A 26,650-nucleotide genomic window follows, 5' to 3' on the forward strand; every position below is an offset into this window, starting at 1 on the left:
GAGGGGCAACGGCGGCAGCGAGGAGCCCGGCGCCGCGCTCCGGCAGCGACGCGCCTCTCGGTGCGGACCCTCCCGGCGACATCCGGCGGCGGGCGGAAGCGGCGCCCGGCCCCCGCTCGCCGCCCTGGCGATCGGCCGGCAGCTCCTCGCCGCCAGCGCAGCCTCCCGCCCGCTGGCCGCGGCCTCGGGCCTCTCCTGCCCGGAGGCTCAGGAATGCCACCGAACAGGGCACGAGCTGCCATGGGGCGGCTGGTCTGGGGTGGACACCGTGAGCCCGGGTAGATCGGTGCCTGAGCTTACCGGTGCGTGGCGACAGCCGTGCTTGTGCCTCACGTAGGGTGGTAGGGACAGTCTGTGCTACGTTCGCCTCACAACTCGGCCGCCTTCATTTCTCCTTCCGGATGCCGCCACCAAACACCCATTTCCATAGCTCGTTGCATTAAGAAAAACCTTAATTCAGCCCACTAAGGCAGCCGTGAGCGTACCTGTAAAGGAACGCGCGCTGTAGGGTACAGCGGGTTTCCTAGGGACGCCTCGGGGGAACGCTGCATTGGACCTGAGGTGTGGTACCCAACACGGACCCTCCTCATCCCCACCGGTGCGGCAGCAGGCCCTGTCACACTGCGAAGAGCGGGGGCAAATGGCTGCACGACCACCGCCCCACGCTTCCATGTTCAGCTTTCAAACCTGCCTCTCCTAGGTGCTAATTTAATACTCAAAAAGCTGAGTTGTGTTTCATCCTAACTATTGCCCAGGTGGACTGACGAGGGAGATTAAACTTTCCTGAAATACCCCTGCAGTTCCTTATTTTTTAATACAGAATGGCTGGAAAGTACCGAATCTTGGCTTTTTCTACTGCATCTGCAGACAATATGACAGAAACAGTGATTCAAAGCTAACCACTACATTCTGCAAGTAGGCTGTTCACTTTGAAGCTTACAACACATAATTGAAATGTGATTAATTCCTTTGCTGATTAACACTTAGAAGAAGCCTTCACCTAAAATTCTTATTCATTGTAGCAGACTGTGAAAGCCAAAAGAGGCCTTTGCCTAATTATTTTCTCTCTTCCTGCAGATTATCTAGCTGCCTCAAAAGAGGTCTGTGAAAAGGCCACAAGAATATGTGCCTCAGAGTGCGGGCTGAATATATTACATTTTCTTTTCATGTGCTTCCCAGCTACAAGTATGCCTGCTGTTGTTCTCCTTCGTCTTCTTTTTCCTTTCTACTTCCTTCTGTGCAGTCAAGTCTTAATTGCAGCTATATTAACACAGTCAAAAATAGTCTTTTACCTATTTACTAGCATCTTTTTCATCACTGGAGGTCATTCTACAAGACAACCAGCCTAATTAGTTGAGAACTTCCCATAATTTTAGCCTATTTCCTTCTTCAAAGCCACCAAAAGGAAAAAGGAAGGGAGCAAAATGAATAGCTAAATGGCTTTAAGGACAGGAAAAGGGGGGAGACATGCAAAAGAAGATGGACAAGAGGTAGAGCAGAGTTGCCTGGGAGGAAGCCTGAACACAACCTGACCAAACACCTCTGTTCGAGGCTTTGAATTCTCTTTATAGTTGGTGCAGGTGCAGGTGGAGTTAGCCGTCTTAGCCAAATCACAACGCTAGTCCACAGCTATTCAGTTCCTAACTAAACATTTGTTTAAGCCTCATTATTCCTACCAAAATTACTTCATCCCAATATAATTCTACTGTACTATAACAGTTTTAGTTCTAAGTATGAAGGCAAAAAGTGTTCAGTGAGAGCACAAGGATCCACATTTGAGATTTCCCTGGGAAAACACTTGGCAACTTCCTCACCCTCTGGAGCAGCTCACTGTCTAGCAGTAGGTGGCAATACAGAGATAAGCTTTTTTTTTTCCTGAAGAAGAAACGCAAAATATTGCAATAAGGAAAGACCAGGGCTTAAACAACTTTTTCCTTGATATGGGGTGACTCTGACATGAAAATTAACAGGCCTTGTGTAGATGCAGTTGGTTTTTCACGAGAAAAGAATGGCAGTGGCCTGTTGTCACTCTAGCCCTGTTACTGGTTTGGTTTTGTCATGGCACTACAAGAGTAGCAGGCACTGTGGAATGTATAGGAACGAGTAGAGAACAAAAGAGTGCACCTGCTTTTCACAAACTACTTGTTTTAAAACAAGAGACATAGATAGCAATACAGGAGCCTGGGGAAACAGCAGGCAGTACTAGTTAGCATCTTGTTGACAGCTAAGAAGCTTTTTTAATAGGCATTACAGTAAACACAGTGGTAAAAGTTAGGTTGTCCTGGACATCACCTTCCAGACCTACTCCTGCGCCCGTGGCTGGACTTGAGAAGACAAGATACAAGGCTTAGGAAACCAGCAACAGAACAGAATAATCGTTGAATCTCTCAAATCAAGACTTTCCAAACCTGTAAATGTAGCAGGAAAAGGCGGAGGCTCCTGTCCATAGCTCAAACCAAGAGAAAGAAAAAAAGAAAATCAGTTCTAGAAGAGAAAGCACTCAAAGGTTATTTCTTCCTTCATATAGGAAACCTCCTAATAACTCCTTCCTAAAAGAGTGGTTTCCTATATCATTAATCATCACCTTATGCTGTAGAAAAACATTTGGAAGCTGTCCATCATATCACTCTTTCCGTCATGCTTGAGATAGCAAAACTAATTGCAAATACAACATCCTACTTATATATTTAGCATACATGGATTACATTTCTACTACAAAGCCATCTGTCTTCTCTGAAGTGAGCTGAAGCCAACCCACTTTGCTGAAATAGGCTTTTTAAGGAAGAAGGTTCAAGTGAACAACAGCAGATTAGTTAGGACTGGGAGCTATTTACCTCCCGATTCAGATAAAACCCAGGCTGTTGTTTGCTCTGCGCATAAGTGTGTCACTTATACAAATGTTTTTTGAAGAGCTCTGACTCCAGGGCAGGAGCAGACTTCCAAGAAGGATTATTCAGGGAGACCAGGAACAAGAATAGCTCTATAGCTGAAAATGGTGAGCTGGAGGCCTTAAACATTAGAACAAGTGATCGGAAATCTTAAAAAGAGGCAGGTTGGATGTGAAGGGTGGGAAAAAAACGTAATTTTCCTTGGCAAAGCTGAAAACTGAGGAGAGGCTCGTCTCAAGAGTCTGCGTTCTAGGCTGGTTTGTTAGGCATTTACTTCATCCTGTGGTTTACTGTCTTCTTGTCTAACTTACTGGAGAATTACGATATTTTCTTCCAGTTTGGTGGGGCTTGCATTTCCCTTTATCTTAGTAGATAGCAAAATTCTGTCAGTGATTTGCAGCTGGTTGGATTTTCAGGTGAAATGAGAGACTTCCCCGTGGTGGCAAGAATCTGCTTTTCCCTTGTTCGTAGAGAGTTTGGAAAGAGTCAGCAGACTTCAGGAGATGCATAAAGTAAATCAAGTCTCAAAGGAATGTGTCTTGTCACTTCAGACATGCTTCTGTTTACGTGGTATGGAGTAAAAGTTCTGAGGTTTCAGTGAAATGTGTGCCATTATAAAAAATGAGGATATTTGATTTTCAACACAATCAGCTTGTTTGAATGTACAGGGCAAGTCTGGAGGGGAGAGAGAGAGGAAAGATGATACACGTGACATAAAACACCTGATCCTGAAAGTGTCTTTGGTTAAAGGCTTGGGAGGTCTTTCCCTTGTCTGTTTTGTGAGAAGGGTTTATTTTGGCATTCTCATAATTTTTGGCTGCCTTTTTGCCTCTCAATATCCACCAGGACATGTCAGATATGGTGCTCGCAAACATTGCTCCAGGTGAAGTGCTTTGTTTGTCTGCCTAAGACAGGAACTATAGTTGTTTCTGACAGTCAGGTTCTAATTATTAATATATTAATGTTCTTATGTTGTGTTTTCTATAGTTAAAGGGATATGCAGCAGCTGACATATTATTTATTTTTTTACTTTTGATGCTCTCTGCTGGTTTCAAGCGGTTTCCACTCAAACCACCTCCTGCCCTTACTCTGCCTTCATCAAGCTCTGCTCAGGGGAACCCCTGTAAGATACCCCCCTTGTAAGATATTAACTGTCAGTTTGAATATTTTGTTCTGCTAATGATATCTCAATGAAAGGCCGGCTGTCCTGTTCAGAGGAAAAATGAAAACAAATCAGACTGAAATGCCAGAACGTGAGCTGAGAGTGATGCCTCCAAGGCAACATCTGAAACGTCATTTCTAGGCCCTTTATGGAATCTAACCATAAATCCCAATCTGTGCACAGGCGATAAACCAGCAAAATTCTTGTTCAGAAGGTACTCAACTATGGTGATGTAAAGCTCCTACAGAGGCTGGTATTGAAGTTCTTCTGCCTTTGGACTGCGTATCCGTGCATATCTAGAGCTACCTGATCTGAACAGTTCATCTTGACACCTTGCCTATGCTTGATTCCTATACAGAAACTGGGTGTTTCTTTCTGTCCCTGAAGAACTTAATGAGTTAGGCAATTTCAGAGCTTGACTAACACAGTAACTGTCTTCTACAAACTGTAGCTGTCAGTGGAGCAGGCGAGACAACTGGCCGGTATTGCCCACCTCTGAGAGTAACACAGGCTGTGGTCTGTATGGCACACACTTAACCTCTTTAATTCAAGCGATGCTACTATGGAGCAAAGAAAAAAGTCCAAGATTAAACGTGCTACAGAGGTTGCCAAAAAGCCCTGCGAGTCTACACTCTCGTGGTGATGGCATCTACCTGACAGGATGCTCCCAGAACTGATCAGAAGTTCAATCCTGGAACGGTTTGCCACAAACACGGGTGCACTTGTAGGAGTTGGCACTTTGGTGCAGTCCTTTGGTTTTCGTGGATGGGTAAAAGACAAGAAGCAGTGCTTAATGCTAGAGATACGCAAACCTCCCGACTCCTGAGCGAGCATAACGGCCTTTCATCTTTGCAAGTCACAGCAACAGGTCGTTGCAGCGCAGCTTGCTCCCCAGATGAAGGCCTGGAGGCCGCTCCCCTGCGGTGCCCTGCCCGGCCTGTACCGCACCCATCACCGTCCGGCCTCGCCCCGCCTGGCGCCCCCGCCCGCCCTGGCGCGGTTCCGCCGTGCGGCTGCACGCCCTGGCACGTCCCCGCAGCCAACGGGCCCTGCTGTCGCCTCAGCGGCGGCTGGCGTCCCGGAACCGCGCCTCGCCGCCGCAGGACGGCTCGGAAGGGAGTCGGAGCCCGCACCCCTGCACCGGCTGTCGGGTACCGCTGAGCGCACCGCCCGCCCACACAGACACAGCCAGCGGCCCCACCATCGCTGCCCTCCCCACCGCCCACCCTGCCGGAAATGGCTGCGCCCCGCTGGGCGGGACCCGCCTTCCCCGCTCCCATTGGCTAGCTCGCCGTCATCCCCTCTCTCTATTGGTCAGTGCCTCCATCTAGCTGTGTTGTGGTTGGCTGCGCCCTATGCCTTTCCCCGCTGTCACTGTTAGTCCCTCCTCCTGGGCAGCCCGCGCGGCAGTGGGGCGATCGGGCGATGCGGTGACGTTGGCGTTCGGGGGCGCTGTCATTGGCGGCAGCGGCGTGACGGGCGATGTGGCGCGTGCTGCGGCGGGCCGGTGCTGTAGGCCTCCGCGGAGCCGCCGTCCCTCAGGGGCGTTGCTGCCGCCGTTGCGTGTGGGGTTGCCCGCAGCCGCTCGCCTCCGCCGCCAGCCTGTATCGGGGGAAAGCCCGGGCCGAGAGGTGAGGGAGGGGAGCGGAGGAACGGGGGCTGCGGGGGCACGGGGCTGGGGAGAGGGGTGGCTGCTGAGGGAGCGGGACGGGCGGGGAGGGGGCTGCGGAGGGAGGGGGCGGTGGGAGCTGAGGGAGCGTACCCGCGGCGGGGCGGGGGCCGCGAGGACAGGGCTTGGGGGTGTTTTGGAAGTGCCTTGGGCTGCGTGGGAATCCTTGTGACTTAGTTCTTACTGATGGTGCTGCCTGGCGTTGTAAGTGTAACGCAGCGTTAGTGTGCGGGATGCGCAGAGGCTGTGGGGTTAGGCACGGTGAAATCCGTTCTGTGTGAAATGGGGAACTAGATTTCTCCTACTAACAGCCCATCAAAATGTTAATTTGGCACGTCTGTCCTGCAGCAGCTGCTTCGTGGAGTTTCAGAGAAACAAATAAATAAATCTTTTAAGCACCTACATGTCACATTGCAACATTTGGTATTGTGGGTAGGACGTTTCAGAAATCCAAAAGCATGTAAAACCCCAACAACATAATTGGAGCACAATTTGCACCATGTTGGAAACCTAGCCATTTGATTGTTTCTCACACTCTGCCCGGAACCTTATAGATGTTGTTATTACTGAATGACTCTTTTCACTGTTGTTTTCAGTAGAACGTGTGCTGCCATCACGATGCCTGAAGTAAACACAGATCACCTGGATGAGCAGCAGGTGCAGCTCCTGGCAGAGATGTGCATCCTTATCGATGAAAATGATAATAAGATTGGAGCCGATACCAAGAAAAACTGTCACTTGAATGAAAACATTGATAAAGGTAAAGGTGTTCACCTTCTAATTGAACCATTAAGTTGATTGAATATTTTCAGAAATATAGTCATGGTTAAATTAAAGCCTTAATCTCAGGTGGGTGTTGATCAAACCAGAGCAAGTACTTGCCCACACCCCCCTCTTCCCCCAGCGTACAATGTCTAATTTTAAAAATACTGCAATATGGAGGAACACACAAGTAGAGGCAGTAGCAAAGGAGAGAAATGTGTGATTGCAGATATAAGCCCTATGTCTTGACAAGTATTTTTGCATCACATTTTGATGATAAAATAGTATTGTTTTCCTATTATAGACACATGATTCTGTGTAGCTTTTTCTAAAGAATGCTGCTTTAGTCTTTGACAAGTTCTTTTCAAGTAGGAGAGACTTTGATTTTTAAGTACTTCGCACAGTTTTACTTCAAATACTGCTAATAGGAAAGGGTTTTTTTTTTACTGTTGTTATTCTAATTGATTGTGGGTTTTATTTGAGGTTGGTCAGATTCACGAATGTCACAGTAGTCTGTGACCTCCTTTTCCATACTCAGGGGAAGCGTCTTCCTGAAGAGTGAGGAATAACAAACTCAAAAGTTGCAGAAAGCAGTAATTGTACTGTTTTTGAGGAAGTTTGTACTTTTGCAATTTCTGAAGCTTCTTGAAATTCCATACAATTTTTTAGGGCTTTTTGAGTCATCTCTTTTTGTTAGCGTATTTCTGGGTGCTGAGCTCTCCTTAGAAGCTTGCTCAAATGTGCATCTTCAGAATGGTGAACTGACCGAGTTTAGTAGAACTTTCCTGTTGCATTGTTGTTCTTAGCACTTTTCTAATTTCATAATGTTTTGCATAAGCTGACAGAGAAACCTAAATAATAACTCTGAGGTGGTTTTATCAAATCCTTGCTTTTTAATGTGTATGAATTTTAAATTTAGGTTAGCTGAAAATGAGGGCATTCTAAGCCCTTAAACTCTGTCTTTGTGTGTTTTCTTTCTCCTCTTAAATAGCTCTCTGTGGTTTCTTTGTTTTTAGGTTTACTGCACCGAGCTTTCAGTGTTTTCTTATTTAATACAGAAGAGAAACTGTTGCTGCAGCAGAGGTCAAATGCAAAAATTACATTTCCAGGTTAGTACTGAAATACATTGTGTTTATAAAAATGCTTTATTTAAATCAATATTTTTAAAATGTGCTAGTCTAATTTTGCAGTGTAACTCATTCTGAGGTTTTATAATTTACTCCTTTGGAGAGGAGACACTTTTAAGTGGCTAGATGTACTCTAAGTGTAAAAGAACACTTTTAAGAGTTCTAGGTGTACTTACCTTGTTGATGATCATGGGAACACTAGCATATTCTTATACATACTCTTGGGAAATGATTGTTCCCTGACTTGTTTGCTCCTGTTTATGCAAGCGCAGAGCGTGCGTTGTTTGCCTCCTCTGCTGCAAGGTCTGTTTAGTGGAGTTGAAGCAATTGTTCTGGTAGCTGTGGAGAGTTGTCTGATTCCACTGGTAAAGACACGTAGTTGATGTAGAGCAGAGCCCTACTGCTTGGAAGCACTTCCACTGTGTTTCAGTGAGATCTGCGGACCTTTGTCTGTGCATGTCTTGACAAACGCTTTTTAACTATAGAAAAAGTGAGACTGTGGCCGAAGGATATAGCGCGTGATTTTTGAAGACTCCTGAACTGTTACTATCAAAGGCAAATGGAGAGGCATAAAAATAAGAAGTGGAATGAAAGAAAAATAGCTTACACAAGACATGTTGGAGGAAGCATAAAGCTGTCTGTTTCAGAATTTCGGATGGAAAACAAATTCAAGTGTTTCTTACCCTTTTCAGCTCGGGGAAGAAAGACCTTTTTTTCCTTCTAAGGGACTCTTTAGGGATTTTTTTTTTTCCCTTGACCACTAATCAAAATGCTCCAGTGTAGTTTGTAGGTAATCTGACTCTATTTTAGATACTTTTGAGGTAGACTCTTACAGATAAAATGTTGGCCAATCACACTTATTCTACATTACTGATAAGTAATTGTTAATATACTTGAAGCAGAGAGTATAGAGGGTCTGTTCTTTAAACACAAGCATAAGCTGCTTATTTACTTCTACTTACTGTCAGCTGGTCTTGAAGCTCTGGATGTATTCTGTGGCATATAAATTCCCAAGTCATTTTAATTAGCGTCTGCAGGATAAACAAGCACTTTCCAAACTGGCTCTCTAAGTAGATGATATCTCAGGTATAAGAATGTATGTGTTCATGTGTGTCAAACGCTAACCTGCAAAGCAGGACTTGGTACAGACAAATCTTGGTGCAAAATATGTAAAGAAAAATAAGAGGTGAAAATATCCTCCTCCTTCTCTGACCCTTCTCTACAAAAGAGAAACAAAGCTTTGTTGTGTTGAATAACTGTCCTACCTCTCTGGGGTTTTTTTGGTCGTTGGGTTTTTTGAGGTTTTGTTTTTTCTTTTGCAATGCTTTATACATGTCAAAAATGTACCGATACAAACTTCTTGCAGATTGTTTTACCAACACTTGTTGCAGTCATCCTCTAAGCCATCCCCTAGAACTGGAAGAAAATAATGCCATCGGTGTTCGGAGAGCAGCACAGAGACGACTGAAAGAAGAGTTAGGAATTCCCATGGAGCAGGTAAAGGAAGGAAGGAGAACCAGGAATTCTTGCTCATGTTTGCCAATTTACAGAGTAACTGCATCGGGTAGACAGGGTCAGTCTGAAACCTAAAAATGAATTTAACTTTGGAGATGTAGAGAACTTAGTGAATTTGAGACTTCCAGAGCAGCCACACAGCCCACTTCTGGTACCTTCCTTTCTGGTGGCAGTTTGGGAGCGCACAGAGAGCAGGGTGAAGCTGACTCAATTATGCACATGGTCGAAACCTCTTTACACGTTTTGTAACTAATGACGTTTACGTCTTGGGACACGGGAGAAGCAGTGTGCTACTGAGAAACACAATGGTTAGGTTATCTCCAGAATTAATTACCTGGTCTGCCACTTGCACTGATCCCTGGGTTATGCGTGGTCTGTCACTACACAGTTCTGGCCTTGGCTTTAAGTAGCTGTCAGGTCTTCTCCTTGGGAGGAAGGGGCAGGTGCAAGTGTCTGTGTTCATCAGTGCTTCAGTAAGTGTGTGTTAAGCTCTGGTAAACGTCATTCAAAACTTACTGTGTAGAAGAAATCCACTCAAAATATTACAGGGCGAGTCTGACTAGAGAAATGCTGTGCTACTCATGTCATCAAAGTGCAATAAGGTTTTTTCCTAGTAATTCTTTGTGATAAAGTACATCATTGCAGTTGTACACTTCCTTAAAAAATAATTTTTAAGGAAGAGGGTAATAGCTGATAATTCTGTAATGCCTAGCAGTGCTCTGGTTTGGCAGTGGTTCTGACAAGTGTTTTGGTTGTAGGTAACTCCAGAAGAAATCTCCTATCTGACACGAATTCACTACAAGGCCAAATCTGATGGGATCTGGGGTGAACATGAGATAGACTATATCTTATTTGTCCAGAAGGATGTAACTCTGAATCCCGACCCTAATGAGATCCAAAGCTACTGCTACGTGACACGGAAAGAACTGAAACAGCTCTTGGACAAAGCCTCCAAGAAAAAAGTTAAGATTACTCCGTGGTTTAAACTCATTGCAGAGACCTTTCTTTTTAAGTGGTGGGATAACTTATCTAACTTGAACAAATTTGTTGATCATGAAAAGATACACAGAATGTAAATAGCTGGGGTAACAGATGCAGAAGGCAGGCAGTGATGTGCTCTCTCATGAACGCTACGGTAACTCGTGACTCTTGAGTGCAGAAAAGTGATCCACCTGGAGCATGCTCAACAAATAACTTTATAGAGAGATGGTTGTAGCTGATGTTTTTTCTTCTCTCTTTACCTCCTCTTCCCCCCCAGCCCCATTCCTCTTGGGTGAGTTGTTAAGCTTAATCGCATGTGAAATGGGGAATGGTAAAATTAGAAACCCCCTGGATTTATCTTTCGCCGTGACCTTGTGTGATATGAAAGATTCTCAGCCTATGTGCGCCCAGTTTGCTCTTACTTCCTTGCGTAACTACACACACTGGCAAGGGAGTCCGGGCGCCTCCTGTCCGGCTCGTTTGGTGGAGCCGGTACGTTCCCAGCTTCACATGGCTACGCCTTCTGAAATAGTGATTACTAAAGAATTTGAGCTCTGCATTGATGTTTAGTAGACTAGTTGCCTGAAGAAAAAACAATTCAAAGTAATCAGGATGATTTTAATTGCAGAAAGCAAATCTCTTCAGGTACTGTACTCTATAATTAACCAAACACATAAAAGCTTAAGTAATTGGATTGTCTGTGTGGACTGAGTTTCCCTTTGAAGTGCTGCACTAGTATCATAGCTTTAGATAAGAAACACTGGGGGCTTGTCTGGGTTTTTTTTCCCCAGTGCCCTTTTCTGGTTAGATGGTGTCTGAGTACTGGACATCTCTTAAAAAAAAAAAAAAAAAAACAACAAAAAAACCAACAACAAAAAAAGGGTTAATTATACCAAATGTAAATGGTACCTGTCTTTCTACGGGAAGTAGCCTGTCTTTGGAGAAGGGATGTGCATTAAATGACTTTTCTCCATCTTCCCGAAAACAAAGCCATCTTGGTACAGGCTTTTTCTTCCTGCAGCATCTACTGGAATAGTTACTCCTGGGAGGCTCAAACCCCTTGAACTCCACAATTCAAGACTGACGATTTCTGGGCTTACACCAGGTCTTAATTTCAGTTAATCAGGAATTGTACCAGAGTGCGAGAGCTAATCCTTTTTCATCTTGCAGTCAATTGCTAGTAACGAGTAAAATGGAAGGCTTTTTTTAATATGACAAATAATCAATGATATCTCTGTTTGAAGATTTTTGGGTTGGTTTAGGGTTTTTTTTCCCCTTAAAGAGCTTAATTGTGATTTTTTTCTGTTAGCAGACTACTCAATCTAGATTTCTTAAGTTAACTTCTCCCAGAGGTGTCTTGATGAAATAGGATGATGTTCCTGCCACTTCTCCTTGCATGTAAACCATGGTTGTAACTAGTCTGTGTCGGTTTCAAGGTAAAATAAAACTTTTGCAGTGGTTGACACGTTTCTCTTTCTCATACCCGTTGTGACTGCAGCACTGAAGCTTCTGTGTGCCAGCATCTCGAGTGGTTCAGTGCTGAAAGGTTTTGGAGCCAAGTTGTTGTATGGTGACCTGAAGTGATGTATTGTCTTGAAGCAAGTGATAGTGGGTGCGGGAACAGTGATGCAGTGTAACGGCGCTCTTGAATTCAGCGCAATCAGCCGCATTACTCAAGTAATACACTAGAGTGCTTTTCAAATACTTAAAATACTTTTTAAATAAAAGATTATCTTAAACATAATCATTAAAAATACTTAACCTAAAACCTTGAACTGTTGTTTTCTTTCCAGGCTTTTAGCCACAGGAGAATAATCTCTGTCATTACTACACTGTAAACACCACCATGCCTATAGACGGTCAGGGAAGCAGTATGCTTGGGGGCAGCGGGGCATGGGTTTATTTTAAACAAAGTTCTGCTTTTCTAGTTCAAATGGCCACCTTGGAGCAGAAGCTGACAGCGCATATCCTGAAGTAGAAATAATGTGCATAAGGAAGCTGAAAGCAAAGTTTTGCTAAACAGTTCTGCACAACCCCTTGAAAGTTTTTCTTGACACTGAACTTCTTTGCAGCATTACAGTATGTTTTTAACACCGAATTTATTACACAAAGTAGATGAGGGAAACAGTGGATTTTGGTTTGCTCCAATATGCTAAAGTTGACATCTGAATACTCTTCTGACCCTGTTGTATTTAAAAATAGTTTTAAAAAAATAATAATTTAAGGATTCTTCCCCCTTATCTTTTTGGGGTTTTGTTTGTTTTTAACATGCATATTTCAGTTCAATCTTTAAAACTGTGCACTTTAAGTGTATTGTTCAGGCAACACATTTATAATGCATAATTTTACTAACCTCTAAATAATTCCTACCTTGTTCTTGACCAACTAGGGACAAAAAGGCCATTATTTCACATTTGACAATATATTTTGCCTTGAACAGATAGAGAATTTTTGTCTGTCAGTTTCTGAAGAGAAAATGTCTTCCTAAGCAGAAGATGACAGTAGCATAATTGACATGAACTCAGGACAAAATGTCAGTCTGATCCTCATTTTCTACATATCTGAAATACTAGTATTAATCTGAAATACTAAAAGTTGTAAGTTATAGCCTTCCCTGCCCGTGCTGTTTTAGGTTATCGCAGACAGCAGGTCAGTACTAGAACTGCAATTATTCCTCCCTGTTCAGCTCAGGTAACGGGCAGTGTTCCTCCCGTTCAGTCAGAACCAGCTCAGTGCACGCACACTAACTGCGCAGTGCTTGTCCGTCTCCCATTACTTCCCCACCAATCTCAGCTTTCACCTGCAACATAAACTCATCACTTACTGTACATCAAAGAATTAACTTGCACACAGAAAACCAAACTTTACTGATGCCTTACCTTATGAAACTGTGCTTTAATTCTGATTGATTGTAGCTTCATTAACAAATACTTCACTTTTCTAGATATAACCTCATTTTAAATTAGTTTTACATAGAACTTCACTGCTTCATGAAAGCCATGTCTGTTTAGAAATGGTTTCTGTTGCTGGTATTGACAAGTTTCTCATGGTATTGCTTAGAGCTGCAAGATCAAGGTATCAGAACTTCTCTCTGAGCTTCAAGTATCTTAACCACTAACACAAACCATGTACCTTTTAAACACTGTATTACTAAAAAGGAAGACAGGACTAGAAATTAGCTTTACTAAGCTTAGTTTTAATTAGTTTTAATTCAGAAGGCTGTTTATCTTCTCTGTGTTTTACCAGACTTTCTTTTTCCAGCCAGCAGATGTTTTGGCTTCAAGTCAAATATGTGTCTGTCCGACTCTCCTCTCCTGCCCAGGCGATTCATCTTCTTTTGAGCTTTCTTTGCCATAGTCTTGACCTTCTTCACCATCTATTTAAAAATAATCAATCATACAGAGTAACTTCCTCAGCAACTCGGGTAACTAGCTTTACCTTTTAAAAAAAATAAGCTAGATAATTTTAATGAGGTCATTAACTTACACCCAACATATGGCACCATCTGCAACTCCAAAACAGTATTGTCACAAGTGACACTAATCCTCCGTAGCAAAACTCTTCTTTTCCAGTACACTAACAATGTGATCGTGCTATCCCTGGAATTCCTAACTTACTAAAGGTGGAACTCCACAGCTGGTAGAACTCTTCCTTCATAATTGCATTTAGAGAAAAAATTTAAAATGTACTTTCTTAGTCTGTATTATTACGTCTTGTTTGTAAGAATGAACTAGGCGGTATTGAAGTCTAGAGTTCAAACGAACAGAAGAAGCAGCTGCAAAGAGAAGAAAGATGAACTCTGGACAATCATAACCAGCCTAGTACGAAGTTTCCCAGAAGTTGGTTTAAGTACAATCATGCTGTTTTAATTGCTCTGAAGGTAAATAGCTTTAACAAACCTTTTCATCACGAAGACCAGAAACATCCCGTGGTGTGCGAGAAGAGCTGCGACTGCGTGCCACAGATCTAGGGGTTTCAGACTCATCACGTTTACGTTTCCTTGTAGTACTACGGGACCTTCTCACATAATGTGCCTGAAATGCAAAACATCAATTTAATTATTAAAAACAGAAACAATCACCTCAGACATGCTCCATTTGTAATCAGACTAATATGAAAAACCAGGAAGAGGACTGGTGTGATAACATTATTTTGGTTATTCCATACTAACATAAAGACCTTGTCAACTGTTGGTCACTGCCTTTCTGTCCTACAGTAATATTCACATTTCAGTGAATATTAGCATATTCTTTTCACAATTATTAACTCCAGTTTTCTCATTTTTTTCTGAGTAGTTTCATAAGTAATGGATAAAAAGACAGGCAATTAATGGATAGCAATACTGAAGCAATTTTGCAACAGCAAAAAAACAATGAAGAAACCTGCCCTGATTAGTGTCCTCTTTTCAGGACAAAGCCCTGAAGAATTTCAGACATGAAGACATCTCATCCTACAGCATAAGTATTGAATTCCTTCTCACTGAGATTGCTCCTAAATCAACATGGTGTGTCAGCTCTGAGAAGCATAAATGCTTCAGATGTGTTGACATTCCTTGTTTCCTAACTCCTCGTTTAGTGAAAGAATGTGAAGTCTCAAGATCTAGACAGCCATAATACTGCTGGACTTGCTGTACAAAATGGGTTTTTAATTTCTGATAAAATGAAATGTCTCCCAAAGGCAAATCTATGTTTGAAGTACCTCAGCTGTCTTACATCTAAAGATGCCAGTTGCCCTCAAAAACTTCAATTACAACTCACAGAATTAATGAACTGTAAGAAGATAAGCCTGACCTGTCATTATTACTATTTCTGACACAGTAGTGCCTCATCCAACAAAGCAGACTTGAAAAGTACGAAGTGTGTTTAGCCAAACCCCGTTCTTGAATCCTATACAAATTCCAAGAGAGTTCTAACAGAAAGCAGTGCAGATATAGATGTGATTCTTCATAAATGTTATTTTTTCAGCCTACCCAACATGTTTTGATCACATCACTCAAAAACTCCAGTATCGACTGCCTCTTCTGGGTTTCCTATTTTCTCCTTCATAGATCCCACCTCTCTCTTGTGCCAACTGTACAACGCATTTCAAATGTGCTCAAAGAAATTCAGCATGTAATGAAAATTGATCTCTTTTAGATAAACATTGTGTTTAATTAGCAAAAACTTACATCATCTTTATTAGTCATGTCGAGTCCAAGATCAGTCATTTCTTTCTCTAGCACCTTCCGCTGGACCTGTAAAAAGACAGTTAAAAAACCATGCTTCTTTCAAAAAAGTACGGTTCTATCTTACTTTTTGTCTTAATATACCCATTAAGCCCATTATGTTTACTGCATATTTATTACTTGGGCACATGCCACAAGCAGATGATGAAAGTTGTAACTTCACATTTCATTTATTGCAACTTAATTCTCTTCACCCATAAATCCTTCTTCACAGGACTGCAATGTCCCAGCATTCCCTAAAGATCTTTCAAATAGTTTGCCTTTTTGAAGGGGAAGGTGACAAAGAGAGGTATTTCAGTCAGAAATGTTTCCTTCTCGCCCTAAAGGCAAACACTTTGGAGAAGGTAAGAAATACTGGGTGCAAAATCAGCTTGATTAATTTTCTCAAAATGTCTAGTTATCAGTTTATTACTTTGCAATCATCCTGGACTGCTCATGAGAGATTCTGACATTAGAAAGCGTGATACCTAGCTTCCAAAAAGAAACATACAATCTTCTCCAGCATAGGGAGGGGCCCAGAACAAATTTTACATGATTGTAATTTCAACTAATTATATAATTCTCCTAATTATATTAATTTAAAATAAACAAACAACAATAATAATAATCATCTATGATGCAGCATCCCAATTAAACAAGCTGAATTGTATGCTTCAAAATGTTTTCTGCAATATATATGGAATTTTACAAAAGACTCACTTGTGTAACACAAAACAAAAAGGGCTACTATCTATCACTCATTTGGTCTGGACTCCACAACTAAGTAGTGACCAGACCTCCTGGGAGCACAGAAGGAAGCAAGTGAGAGGGCCAAACAAGAGAAAAAGTGATCAGTTCCACTACCTGATATTGTTATATGTTTTCATGAAGTAGTTACACATCACAGCAAGATTTTACTACAGAATGTAGTACAGAATGTAGTACTTGCCTTTTTAGCAGTTCTAGGCATCCTCGGACCCCGAGTATCTTTTTCCTTTGACTGCAGGATTTTCAGTTTCTTCTTTTCTCGGATCTGTTGTGCCAACTGTCGGATTTCCATCATTTCTTCATCTTCACTTTCTGGTTCACTGTCATATTCTCCAGCAGCTTCTCTCAGCTCTTCCTCTTTCTCTAATTCTTCCAGTTTCTTAGAAGAGATGAAATGAAAATCAAGATGCTCATCAAATCCTTGACTTACAATCCTCAACATTACATTTTTGCATGGCCCAGGGCCATGACAGCACACAGACCCTTCAAAGAAGGAACCACGTTACTTGACAATGACCCCTCCAGACACACTTAATGCAGCTGGTGATACAGATTACTGTGAACCTATGGGGCACACTACTATGCCGACTTATTTGATCGCATTACAGTTTGGCTGTATTTGTGTGACTGCCCCAAAGCTGCCCACTGCGTGAATGCAGATGTACTATACTGTGAATTGTGCTAGCTGTGCTATTTCTGGAAACACACTGAAAAAACCCTTCTCTTTCTACATTCAGTATGAATCTGGAACACCAGCAATTCAGATGAACCCAACTGCACAACTGGCACGCTCCGTAGTCTGCACTTGTTCCTTCTCCTTAACAACCAGCAAGAAATAAGAACAGTGCTCGTTACTAAATAAAAATGTTATAAATTGAGAATTCAGTCCATTTCCTTTAACATCATACTCCAATAGACATAAATTCGATGGGTGAATTTCATATTAATAATACATAAAGTTTGATAGCTACGTTCCTTCTGGCTGTAGTCAAAGACTGAAGAAATATAACTTCTCCTGCAAACCTCATATTTTAAGATGGAAAAGATAAGATCACCATCATTCTGGTAAGATAAGCAATTGTCCATTCTTCTGAAATTCTGTCCTTGATCATTCAGAAAACAGAATCTTTTCCCATGGTAAGTGTAGACAATGTAAAAGAACTTGTTCTCATGACATATTGTTTTTAATCTAAGAATACAGTCATTTTCACTAAACAAATAAAGGGATAAAGAGGCAAGAAAAGTGTAAAAAGAATAACGGAAAACTCACTCTCATTATATCAGGATCAATGTAGTCAAGTATATTATGACCTTCCCATATCTCTGGTATCTTATCATATTTTTCAGATGAATTCATTAAGTCCCAGTATTCTTAAAAATACAAAAGTTAATAAAGAGACAAAAATAATTTCAAAGAATGTTCAATGTCAGAAAACAACACTCAGATAACAATTAAAAAAAAAGATGTCATATCCCTAAGTGGCAAGAATTTAATAGCATCTCTGACATATTCACAAATATTTCTGATCCCCTTTCTACTGCCAAATATTGTTCAATAATTACAAGATCCACTGCCAAGCCATAACAAGCAACAGATATCCAGCAGAAACAGCATACATGCAATCTCTCTCATATTGATACTGTCAACAAAGGAGAGCATCAAGAATTAATGAGATAGCACAACATAAAATGGAAGGGAAAAACCACTTGAATCATCAGACCAGTCATTGCATGTCTGTGACTCTAAAGTGGGAAACAACTCGGTGACATTACGAAACAAGGAACAGTCACCAAAGATCACCAGTGCTGGAACAGAAGTAACACACAGTGCATGATAAAATGGTGGCGCTGGTACTTAGTTGGAAGGAGTCAGGTTTAGGTATTCTCCCTTAAGACTGAAATAGCCAAACTTTACAGCTTAACAATAATACTGATTCTTATATAATACTTACTCTGAAGATCCAAAACATAATCATCTCCCATTTCAAGTTCAAGATCTCTCTCCTGCAAAGACAAACACGGCCTTATATATCATCTGATTTTAAATCTATGGGCTAATATAGCAAATGTAAAATCCATCTGCTGATTTGCTAATTAATAAGAGATGCCACTTACCAACTTCCTCCTGGGCGTGTCTACTTCCATGCGTTTCTTACGCACCACTGCTCCCTCAGGTATAAAAGGCAGCCGCTCCTGAAATTAATGCAACAATCCACCCCAATAAAAAAGGAAAAAAAAGTTTGAATCAGTATTTTTATAATGCTATAAATCACCATTGCAGAGTAATGTATTTCTAAAGAATACAAAATCCTAAGCTGACTCTCCCACTAGCAAAGGCAGTTATAGATAAAAAATAAGCAAATTTCACCATATTAATCTGTTGACACATTAAGACAAGAGAATTCTTATCCCACTTAAGAACTACTGGGAAATACACTAAAAAGTGTAAACGTGTAGCTTACCTTGTTATCTCTTTTGGTTGGCATGGCCAAGTGTAATCTATTCAATACTTCATTCACTTTATTTCCTTTCATTTTAGTATCAACACGATAGGCCAACAGTCTGTCACAGGCCTGAAAGCGCACATGGCAACATTAGGTAAGGAATGAAGCCTTCCTCATACAACAAATGACACAGTAGGCTTCCAATGCCAAATATCCAGCTTCACATCTCATCTTCTGTCTAATCTCTTATCTCTCTAGCTCTTAAGAAAGCACTGAATTATTTTATATAAAAAGTATCATGGGAAGATGCATACGATTTTTTTTACAATGAGCTGACAATAAAAGAACACAACAGGACTCAGAAAAAACTCACCGCATTTTTTTTAAATTATGATTTGTACTAGATACAATTTTCCATTTGCACCCAAGTCCACTGAGACTCGACAGGCTATAAAGGATCACATGCTTAAAGTTTCTCATTACAATGCCCAGTTTAACTGAGATTAAATTCATACAATTGAGGCAAAACGTTCGCTGCTCATTTGGCATGAAATTGAGAGAAAAGAGACTTACCTCTGTTTTAACTTGGATTACACCTTCTTCTGTTAGAGTACTTGTCTCTATTACAGAAAATCCTTCTGCTTCAAAAGTTTCAAATATTTTCTAAAATAGAAACATTATCCCAAAGAATGACATTCTGCCCATTTCTTAATATACTGATACACTAAGAACAGAAATTTTGATCCAATTATCAGTACATGCAACGTGTTACTATTTTATTAGACTGTATTTCTAAAAAGATGACAGAAACTTTACAACTGAAGTTCTATTTAATCTGTTTCTTCTTTTATAAGCAAATAACTACTTTCTAAAAGGCACCTATAAATGACGCATAAGCAAAAAAACCCAAGAGAAACACCCAAATTCTACGTGTCCTTGAACTTGTAGATACAAAAGAACTAGCGCTGCGTATACACGCATTGCCCAGTGGGACCTTCTACTGCAACTGTTCAGCAGCACCTCAGTCTAGCACTTACTGTCTCTGAACTCTTACTGAAATGATGATTGATGATTCAGTCTTACTTCCAACTACAGTAGTAACTGCAAGCTCTCACAGCATCAGACATTTCTGAAACCACTAAGGACTTGCTTTCTGTTTGGCATTTACGATATTCAGGCAAGGATATACATTAGACAGTACTAAAGAAAGATATGGGTCAAGACCTGGAAAGCTACTTTCCATTACACTATTAAATAGTTAGATAAAGAAATGGTCAGGTAAGAGTTTTTGCCCGATACAAATAATATTCATCCATGACTCCTGCGCATAGTTTTTGTGTAAATGTCAGAAGACAGAGAGAAAGGTGGGAGAAATAGTCTAACCTGACTTTCTTCAGGAAGTTCTGCAATCCTCTTCACATCACATTTGTTTGCAACAATGATAAGTGGCTAATAACAAGAAAAAAAAGAATCATAATTCAAGTTATGATGTTCTAAAAACCTGGGGTTAATTAATAATGGAAACCAGACCTACCTTGTTAGCAAACAATGGCTTAATATTTCTGAAGAGCTCTACTTGCTCCTCCAGGCTATGCCCACACTGCTCAGACACATCCATCATGTAAAGCACAGCAGCACGAAGATGTGCAAGCGCAGTTATAGCCTGCATCTCGATGGTGTTCCTATCCTCCAAAGGATGATCCAAAATACCAGGAGTATCTACTACCTAAAATTAACGTAATTAAGTCAGGCCTTATTACAGGATAATTGATACACTACTTCAGGACATGTGCTTGATTTCTGGTCAATATTGTCTTTTTTAAGACAGCAATATTCCTTCCTTTCAGTCATAAATAAGGCTGTAAACTCAGCCAAATTGAGAATGCGAAAATGGAGTAATGGGAGAAGAACGAGGTTTCAGAATAACCAACACACCAAGTATTGAACAAGTAAGGAAAGCCCTGCCCCAACCTGGTCCTTGACAGTGATAAAAAGTGAGCTGGCTTTAGCCAGTAATTCCATTTCCATTCTTTCCTCAAATTGAAAACACACCCATGCGTGTACATTTTCAGAACAGATTTTGACTACTGCCCTCATTTGGCACACTGTACCTTGCACGGCAGCTTTCAGACACAGCGTGTCTCATCAAGACACAGAAATGCAATTCACATCATTGTGAAATGGCAAACCAGATTACAACCAGTTAATTCTTTAAAGAAAATGCAAAATAGTAACAGTTCTTACCTGCCAACGCAGGTACTTATAATCCATGTGTCCCACAAAGAGAGATTTTGTGGTAAAGGCATAAGGCTGCACTTCTACATCTGCTCTTGTAACCTTAAAACAAGATTTATTCACACATATTTACTGAAAATTTCCTGCAGTTGCAAGCAGTATATCATAATTATAATCACAGAATCATAATACACTTCCTTTGTTACAAAAAAAAAAGCTAAAAAAGGTTATTCTGGCTCCTCTGCCAGAATTTATCTATCAGAAAATACATTAATGGGATACATGCTATTTTGGAAAAGATAATGAATTTTAAGAGAGAAATCTACTGTAATTTTCCATTTATCCCTCCAGGAATTTCATTCAACCTCTACTCACACATTTGAATTTGCTACCACTCACATCAGACAGTGCCATAATGATATCAAATTGTTTACATGTTACCTTAATGAAATGGTATCTCAGTATTATTTTTGAAAAAAACATTCACATACCTTATTTATAAAGCTAGATTTTCCAACATTCGGGTAGCCACACAACAGAAGAGTTCGTGTATTGGGATCGATGGTTGGCAAACGAGACAAATGTTGTCGCACTGAAATGTTAAAAAGATTTTTAAAATACTTGCGATAATTTAAGTTTTACTAAAATGCAATAAAAATTCATATGCTGAATTGTTTATATAGAAATTAATAACTTTTCTGACATTAGGATTTGTTTGATCATTTATGAAAATGTATAATAGTTTGTAAATTCCACAAATATCTACATACAATCAAAAAAGAAACTTATTTAAAAAATTAAGACCACTGTCTTCTAGCTAGAATGACCCCATCAAATCAGGCAACATAACCTGAAAGAATAATAAGGCCGAAGTAAGGAGTAATGTTTGGAAAACGTTTAGCACTATTTTCAAATAGTTGTTAGTGAAAATAATGATAAATTAAAAGCACAGCTGTGACTTCTAAGCAAAGCAAAACATTTTATAACTGTTAGTAATACCATAAAATTTAAAGACTTTTCCGAGAAAACTATTTAGTTAAAAAATAAATTTTAAGTATTTGGGGACTTTGAAACTATTTCTATGTTTCCTGTGTCTATATTCTGCATTAAACACATTCTTCGAACTGCAATTAAGTGTAAGAATAAATTTTACGTCCAATTCACACGCCCTATTTTAGCCTATTTATAACACAAACCTTGCTCCAAATATTCTAAGCTTTGTTTCTGTCTTTTGATAATGGTGCACATTCGTCCCAGAGCAGCACGTTTCAGCTGTTTGCAGCGGTAAAGGGAATCACCATACTTCATCAGACGCACATAGTCTTTAGCAACACTGTGGAGACAAGAAATAAGAATTTAGCCAACAATCAACCAGTCAGGTACAAAATCAAAGAAACTGATGTCCCTTACTTGTCAATCAGATTCTTGGCAATATTAATTTGTCCCAAAGCCAGCTTGTAGTGATCTTTGTCATAGAGAACATTCATCAAATCTGCATAAAAAGGATGAATATCCTAAAACAAAAGCATAAAATAAAATTAAGATGACTATTCCTTGGCGACTCTGCAAGTTCATTTTTTTCTCCAGTACAGCAATACAAATTACAATACAAGCCAAACTGTTTTCATTACTATCTTATGTAAGAAAAATAATCTGCTTGATCATTAAATTCATAAATCTTAATCACTTCGAATTTCTTCGCAAGTACATCTTGGACTCAGTCATACTGAGTTTCCATTTCATCTTACTTTGTATAATACTTCGTATTACAACTTTGAAGGCTTTTTTTTTACATAAGGAAACTGCAAGAAGCCTGCAGAAGTAGTTCTAACACCAAATTGATACTAGAGCAGAAACACAGCACCAATAACAATTCCTCCCTTTTTCTGAGGGCTAGACTAAATTCTGTGTAAGACTGGATAAGAAGGGTTTCTTCAGTGCCCAAATAAATCCTTCAGCTTTCCAAGGAAGCAGCATCTTCATTTCAAATCTTTTACACAAAATATTTCATCTATATATGTACTTATTTGCAGAAATTTCATCATGTGACAATAAATAAAATACAGAAGACATTTGTGGGAATTCTGCTGTAATAATCACTGGATATGAAAAAAATCAGCAAAAAAGATGGTTGCAGGTCAACAATTTAAGCATGAGCAGAAAACTGCCTACAAAAAAGCCCCATTGGACATGTGGATCCAGTTGTTGGGAAGTTATAAGACTATGTGCAACTTCTCAAAGTATGTTTCCAACACTATCGTTTATGGGGCCAAGAACAACGTTTATGTTCTCACAGCAACTTCTGAAGAACTGAAGATGGGAAGCAAGGTGATATATTTGGATATTTCTTACTTCATACAAATATTTTCTAGGGAAGACTAACCATAAGCACCATTTACATACACTCACACAAGGAAGAAATAAGCAGACACAACATACTTATTAAAATCCACACTTTCTCTTCCTTCAACAGCAACTTCTGGCAAACATATCTGATCAGCTAAAACTTTGTAAAACCCATCCTGCAATGACCATCCATGGGCACAATTTAGACTTCCTTTCTTAGTCGGAACATACTATTTTTGCAGGACAAGTTTGCCTAAAATTACTCCCAGTAAAATCTACCAGGATCCAGCCAAAATTGTCTACACAGTGAATGAGCAAGATGTTGCTCAGGCCAAAATGAACTCGAATAAAACCAATACGCTGTTGAAGAAGTATTCCTGATGCCGTGAAAGCAAAGTTCATTTATGATCAAACGACAAAACACTTACATCTAATTTGGGGAAATCTGTTAAGATCTGAGTGAATCTATCATGGTAATTTTGTTGAGTATATTTGACTTTTCGCATGTAAAAATGTCGAATCCGATGGATTTGATAATGTTTATGAATGACAGTTGGAGTCTTTCGCTGAGTCTTTGACAACGTCAAATCTATGAAGTCCTGCAATCAAGGAAACATGATTAATGATACAAATTTTGAATTTCTTATAAATCCATAAATTTGATTTTGGTGGAGAAGCATGCAGACCAGTTAAGCACATCCACACCACACATAGTTTGCAATGTATGTTTTCATATAAAACACCCGAACCACGGGTTCCCATCTCTAGGAAATAACAAGCAGTTCGCACATTCCCTCGCCGGTTTTCATTTCAATTAACTGGGGATTGGCCTCCTGTCCACGTCTGTCACAGCAGCGGCTCGGGAAGCGACCCCGGCTCCACCGTCGCCCGTCCCCCGCCGCCCCGGGAGGTGAAGCACAGCAGGCCCACGGCCCGCGAGGAGCTCCGCGCACCACATTTTTAACTAAAGCTCCTTCGTTAGACTAGGAAGGAACTTCATTCTGCATGAGTGCGCAGCGGTGAAGCTAAGCGTGACACGCGTCTGGAAAACAGGAGGGCTTTTTGTGGGGGCCACCCCGACCCCCCTGCGGGTCAAGGGAGAAGAGCAGCCCCAGGATCCCTCCTCAGGCCGCAGTGCCCCTCTCTGACAGGACCCCCCGCCCCCTCCCTCACTCCTTATGGTACAGGCCGCCAGGCCCAGGAGCATGAGTCCAGGGCGAGTCCACGGGTCCCGCGGGAGCGGTAGAGGAAAAGGCCACGGCCACGCCGGCAGCGCCGGGGGAGGGGGGGGGCCAGCGCTCTCACACGCGGCACGAGCCGCCGCCTGGCGGGAGGGTCTCGCCCCGCGCCGAGGGGCGCTGAGGGACGGGGCCGGGGCAGCGGCGCCGGTACCTTGGCGGACGGCACCACCGTGATCTTCTTGAAGTTGTAGAGAGCCATGGCGGCCGCCCCGGCCCCGCCGCACGCCGCCGGAAGAGACAGCGGGGCCGCCCCTCTCGCGAGAGCCCCGCGCTTCCGTCCCGGGGAGGCGGGGCTGGGCTGGGGGCGGAGGGGACGTAGAGTCGTAGGATGGTCTTCGTTGGAAGGGGCCTTTAAGATCACCGAGTCCAGCTGTTAACCCAGCACTGCCAAGCCCACCACTAAGCCATGTCCCTAAGCACCACATCTACACGTCTTTTAAATACCCCCAGGGATGGTGTCTCCACCACTTCCCTGGGCAGCCTGTTCCAATGTTTGATAACCCTTTCAGTGAAGAAAATTTTCCTAATATCCAGTCTAAACCTCCCCTGGCACAACTTGGGGCCATTTCCTCTCGTCCTACCAATCACTTGTTACCTGGGAGAAGAGACTAACACCCTCCTTGCTACAACCTCCTTTCAGGTAGTTGTAGACAGCAATAAGGTCTCCCCTCAGCCTCGTTTTCTCCAGGCTATACAGCCCCAGTTCCCTCAGCTGCTCCTCATAAGACTTGTGCTCCAGACCCTTCACCAGCTTCGTTGCCCTTCTCTGGACTCTCTCCAGCACCTCAATGTCTTTCTTGTAGTGAGGGGCCCAAAACTGAACACAGTGTTCGAGGTGTGGCCTCACCAGTGCTGAGTGCAGGGGGACGATCACTTCCCTCGTCCTGCTGGCCACACTATTTCTGATACAAGCCAGGATGCTGTTGGCCTTCTTGGCCACCTGGGCACACTGCTGGCTCATATTCAGCCGGCCATCAGTCAACACCCCCGGGTCCTTTTCCACCAGACAGCTTTCCAGCCACTCTTCCCCAAGCCTGTAGTGGTACATGGGGTTGTTGTGCCTCAAGTGCAGGACCGGGCACCTGGCCTTGTTGAACCTCATACAGTTGGCCTTGGCCCATCTATCCAGCCTATCGAGATCCCCCTGCAGAGCCTTCCTACCCTCAAGCAGATCAACACTCCCACCCAACTTGGTGTCGTCTGTGAACTTACTGAAGGTGCACTCGATCCCCTCATCCAGATTGTTGATAAAGATATTAAAGAGAATATAAAGATATTAAAGATGTGTGGCAGTGTGTGTCCTCCATCCGGGCTCTAAAGCTGGGGAGACCCAGTCCTGCCCCGAACTGCGTGAGCTTGGGGTGCTCCGTGGCCAGTGGCGGGGCCGCTGGAGCCCGGGCGGGCCTTGGGGTGGAGCAGGGGGGGGAGTTGGAAGGGCCCTGCCATGGGGAGCGACACACTGGATTCAGTTGGGGTCTTGCCAAAGACCAAATCGTGAGCACGGGTTCAAGCTATGGCCTGTTGGTATGATTTAGAGCAGTCATGTTTTGTGCCCTGTAGGATCGTGAAGGCAAAATACATCCTCACCCTGTTCAGTTATGTGATTAAAGGCTCATTTCTGCTAGCGCAAAGGAGCAGAGAACAAGGATGGGGGAAGGGACCCCAATAACCTGATCAGTGCCAAGGGTCGCCTGCCCCATCTCGTCCCCAGGCCGTCACAGCAAGCAGTCAGCTCTGTGGCCCAGAAGTGCCACCCAGATGGGTCAACAGGAGCAGCTCTCCAGATCACCCTGCAGACTAGGGCTTACTGCCTGCAGGGGTGTGGGACTCATTATGGGATGCCAGGAAGAGCATTTTGGGATTATACAAGACATACAGGATGTTTAGAGAAAGGACCAAAGCTGGGAAAAGGGAGGGATTAAGGTGGATAAGGGAGGAAAAAGTGTAGGAAAATGGAGAGAAAAGGGGATAAAAGAGGCCAATAGCACATCGATAGGCTGGTCAGTACGCTTGTCTGACCATGGCCTTCACACCCAATCACCACAGTCTGTCCTGCCTTATTAAACTCCATTTCTAACCATTTCCTGGTTGAGGGGGCTGTCTGTTCTGTGTCTGTGCGTATGGAGCCAAGCGCCTGCCACAGGAAAAGGGGCAAAGCTTCACAGGAGCCATGTGTCTGCGGTGCCAGGAACTGGAGGGACTGCAGTGTGTGCATGCTGTATGTCCATGTCTGTATATATGCATACATATATGTGTGTGTATGTATGTAACTGGGAGACCAGGGGCAGCTACTACTGCATAATTTGGGT

General features: G+C 42.2%; 2 protein-coding genes across 3 annotated transcripts; one reads left to right on the forward strand and one right to left on the reverse strand.

Moving 5' to 3' along the window:
* Window positions 1–5,455: 5,455 nt before the first annotated feature.
* Window positions 5,456–11,567, forward strand: IDI1 (isopentenyl-diphosphate delta isomerase 1). 2 transcript variants are annotated; one of them, XM_068404822.1, is made up of 5 exons: window positions 5,456–5,681; window positions 6,316–6,479; window positions 7,498–7,590; window positions 8,975–9,105; window positions 9,882–11,567. In XM_068404822.1, the coding sequence occupies exons 1-5, from the start codon at window positions 5,533–5,535 to the stop codon at window positions 10,197–10,199; spliced, it is 855 nt and encodes a 284-aa protein (XP_068260923.1). In that variant the 5' UTR covers window positions 5,456–5,532; the 3' UTR covers window positions 10,200–11,567. The 2 variants fall into 2 exon arrangements, with proteins under 2 accessions (XP_068260923.1, XP_068260924.1); XM_068404823.1 differs by having other exon boundaries at window positions 6,319–6,479.
* A 1,712-nt stretch (window positions 11,568–13,279) lies between these two features.
* GTPBP4 (GTP binding protein 4) lies at window positions 13,280–24,584 on the reverse strand. Its single transcript, XM_068404992.1, has 17 exons — window positions 24,493–24,584; window positions 23,529–23,699; window positions 22,165–22,268; window positions 21,951–22,087; window positions 21,246–21,346; window positions 20,764–20,856; window positions 20,054–20,245; window positions 19,903–19,968; window positions 19,093–19,182; window positions 18,538–18,648; window positions 18,191–18,268; window positions 18,028–18,079; window positions 17,346–17,446; window positions 16,257–16,454; window positions 15,272–15,337; window positions 14,004–14,138; window positions 13,280–13,480 (listed from the first exon to the last, which is right to left on the reverse strand). The coding sequence occupies exons 1-17, from the start codon at window positions 24,538–24,540 to the stop codon at window positions 13,328–13,330; spliced, it is 1,896 nt and encodes a 631-aa protein (XP_068261093.1). The 5' UTR covers window positions 24,541–24,584; the 3' UTR covers window positions 13,280–13,327.
* Window positions 24,585–26,650: the final 2,066 nt, after the last annotated feature.

This window comes from Nyctibius grandis, chromosome 7 (assembly GCF_013368605.1).
Source record: "Nyctibius grandis isolate bNycGra1 chromosome 7, bNycGra1.pri, whole genome shotgun sequence".
In the NCBI taxonomy this organism is placed as follows: domain Eukaryota; kingdom Metazoa; phylum Chordata; class Aves; order Nyctibiiformes; family Nyctibiidae; genus Nyctibius; species Nyctibius grandis.

Coding starts and splice junctions, on each gene's coding strand:
- IDI1 (XM_068404822.1), top strand. CDS start 5,533: ATGTGGCGCGTGCTGCGGCGGGCCGGTGCTGTAGGCCTCCGCGGAGCC. Junction 6,480..7,497: donor GAATGAAAACATTGATAAAG/GTAAAGGTGTTC, acceptor CTTTGTTTTTAG/GTTTACTGCACCGAGCTTTC. Junction 7,591..8,974: donor TGCAAAAATTACATTTCCAG/GTTAGTACTGAA, acceptor AACTTCTTGCAG/ATTGTTTTACCAACACTTGT.
- GTPBP4 (XM_068404992.1), bottom strand. CDS start 24,540: ATGGCTCTCTACAACTTCAAGAAGATCACGGTGGTGCCGTCCGCCAAG. Junction 18,649..19,092: donor TAATCCAAGTTAAAACAGAG/GTAAGTCTCTTT, acceptor GTGCGCTTTCAG/GCCTGTGACAGACTGTTGGC. Junction 16,455..17,345: donor TTGATCCTGATATAATGAGA/GTGAGTTTTCCG, acceptor ATCTCTTCTAAG/AAACTGGAAGAATTAGAGAA.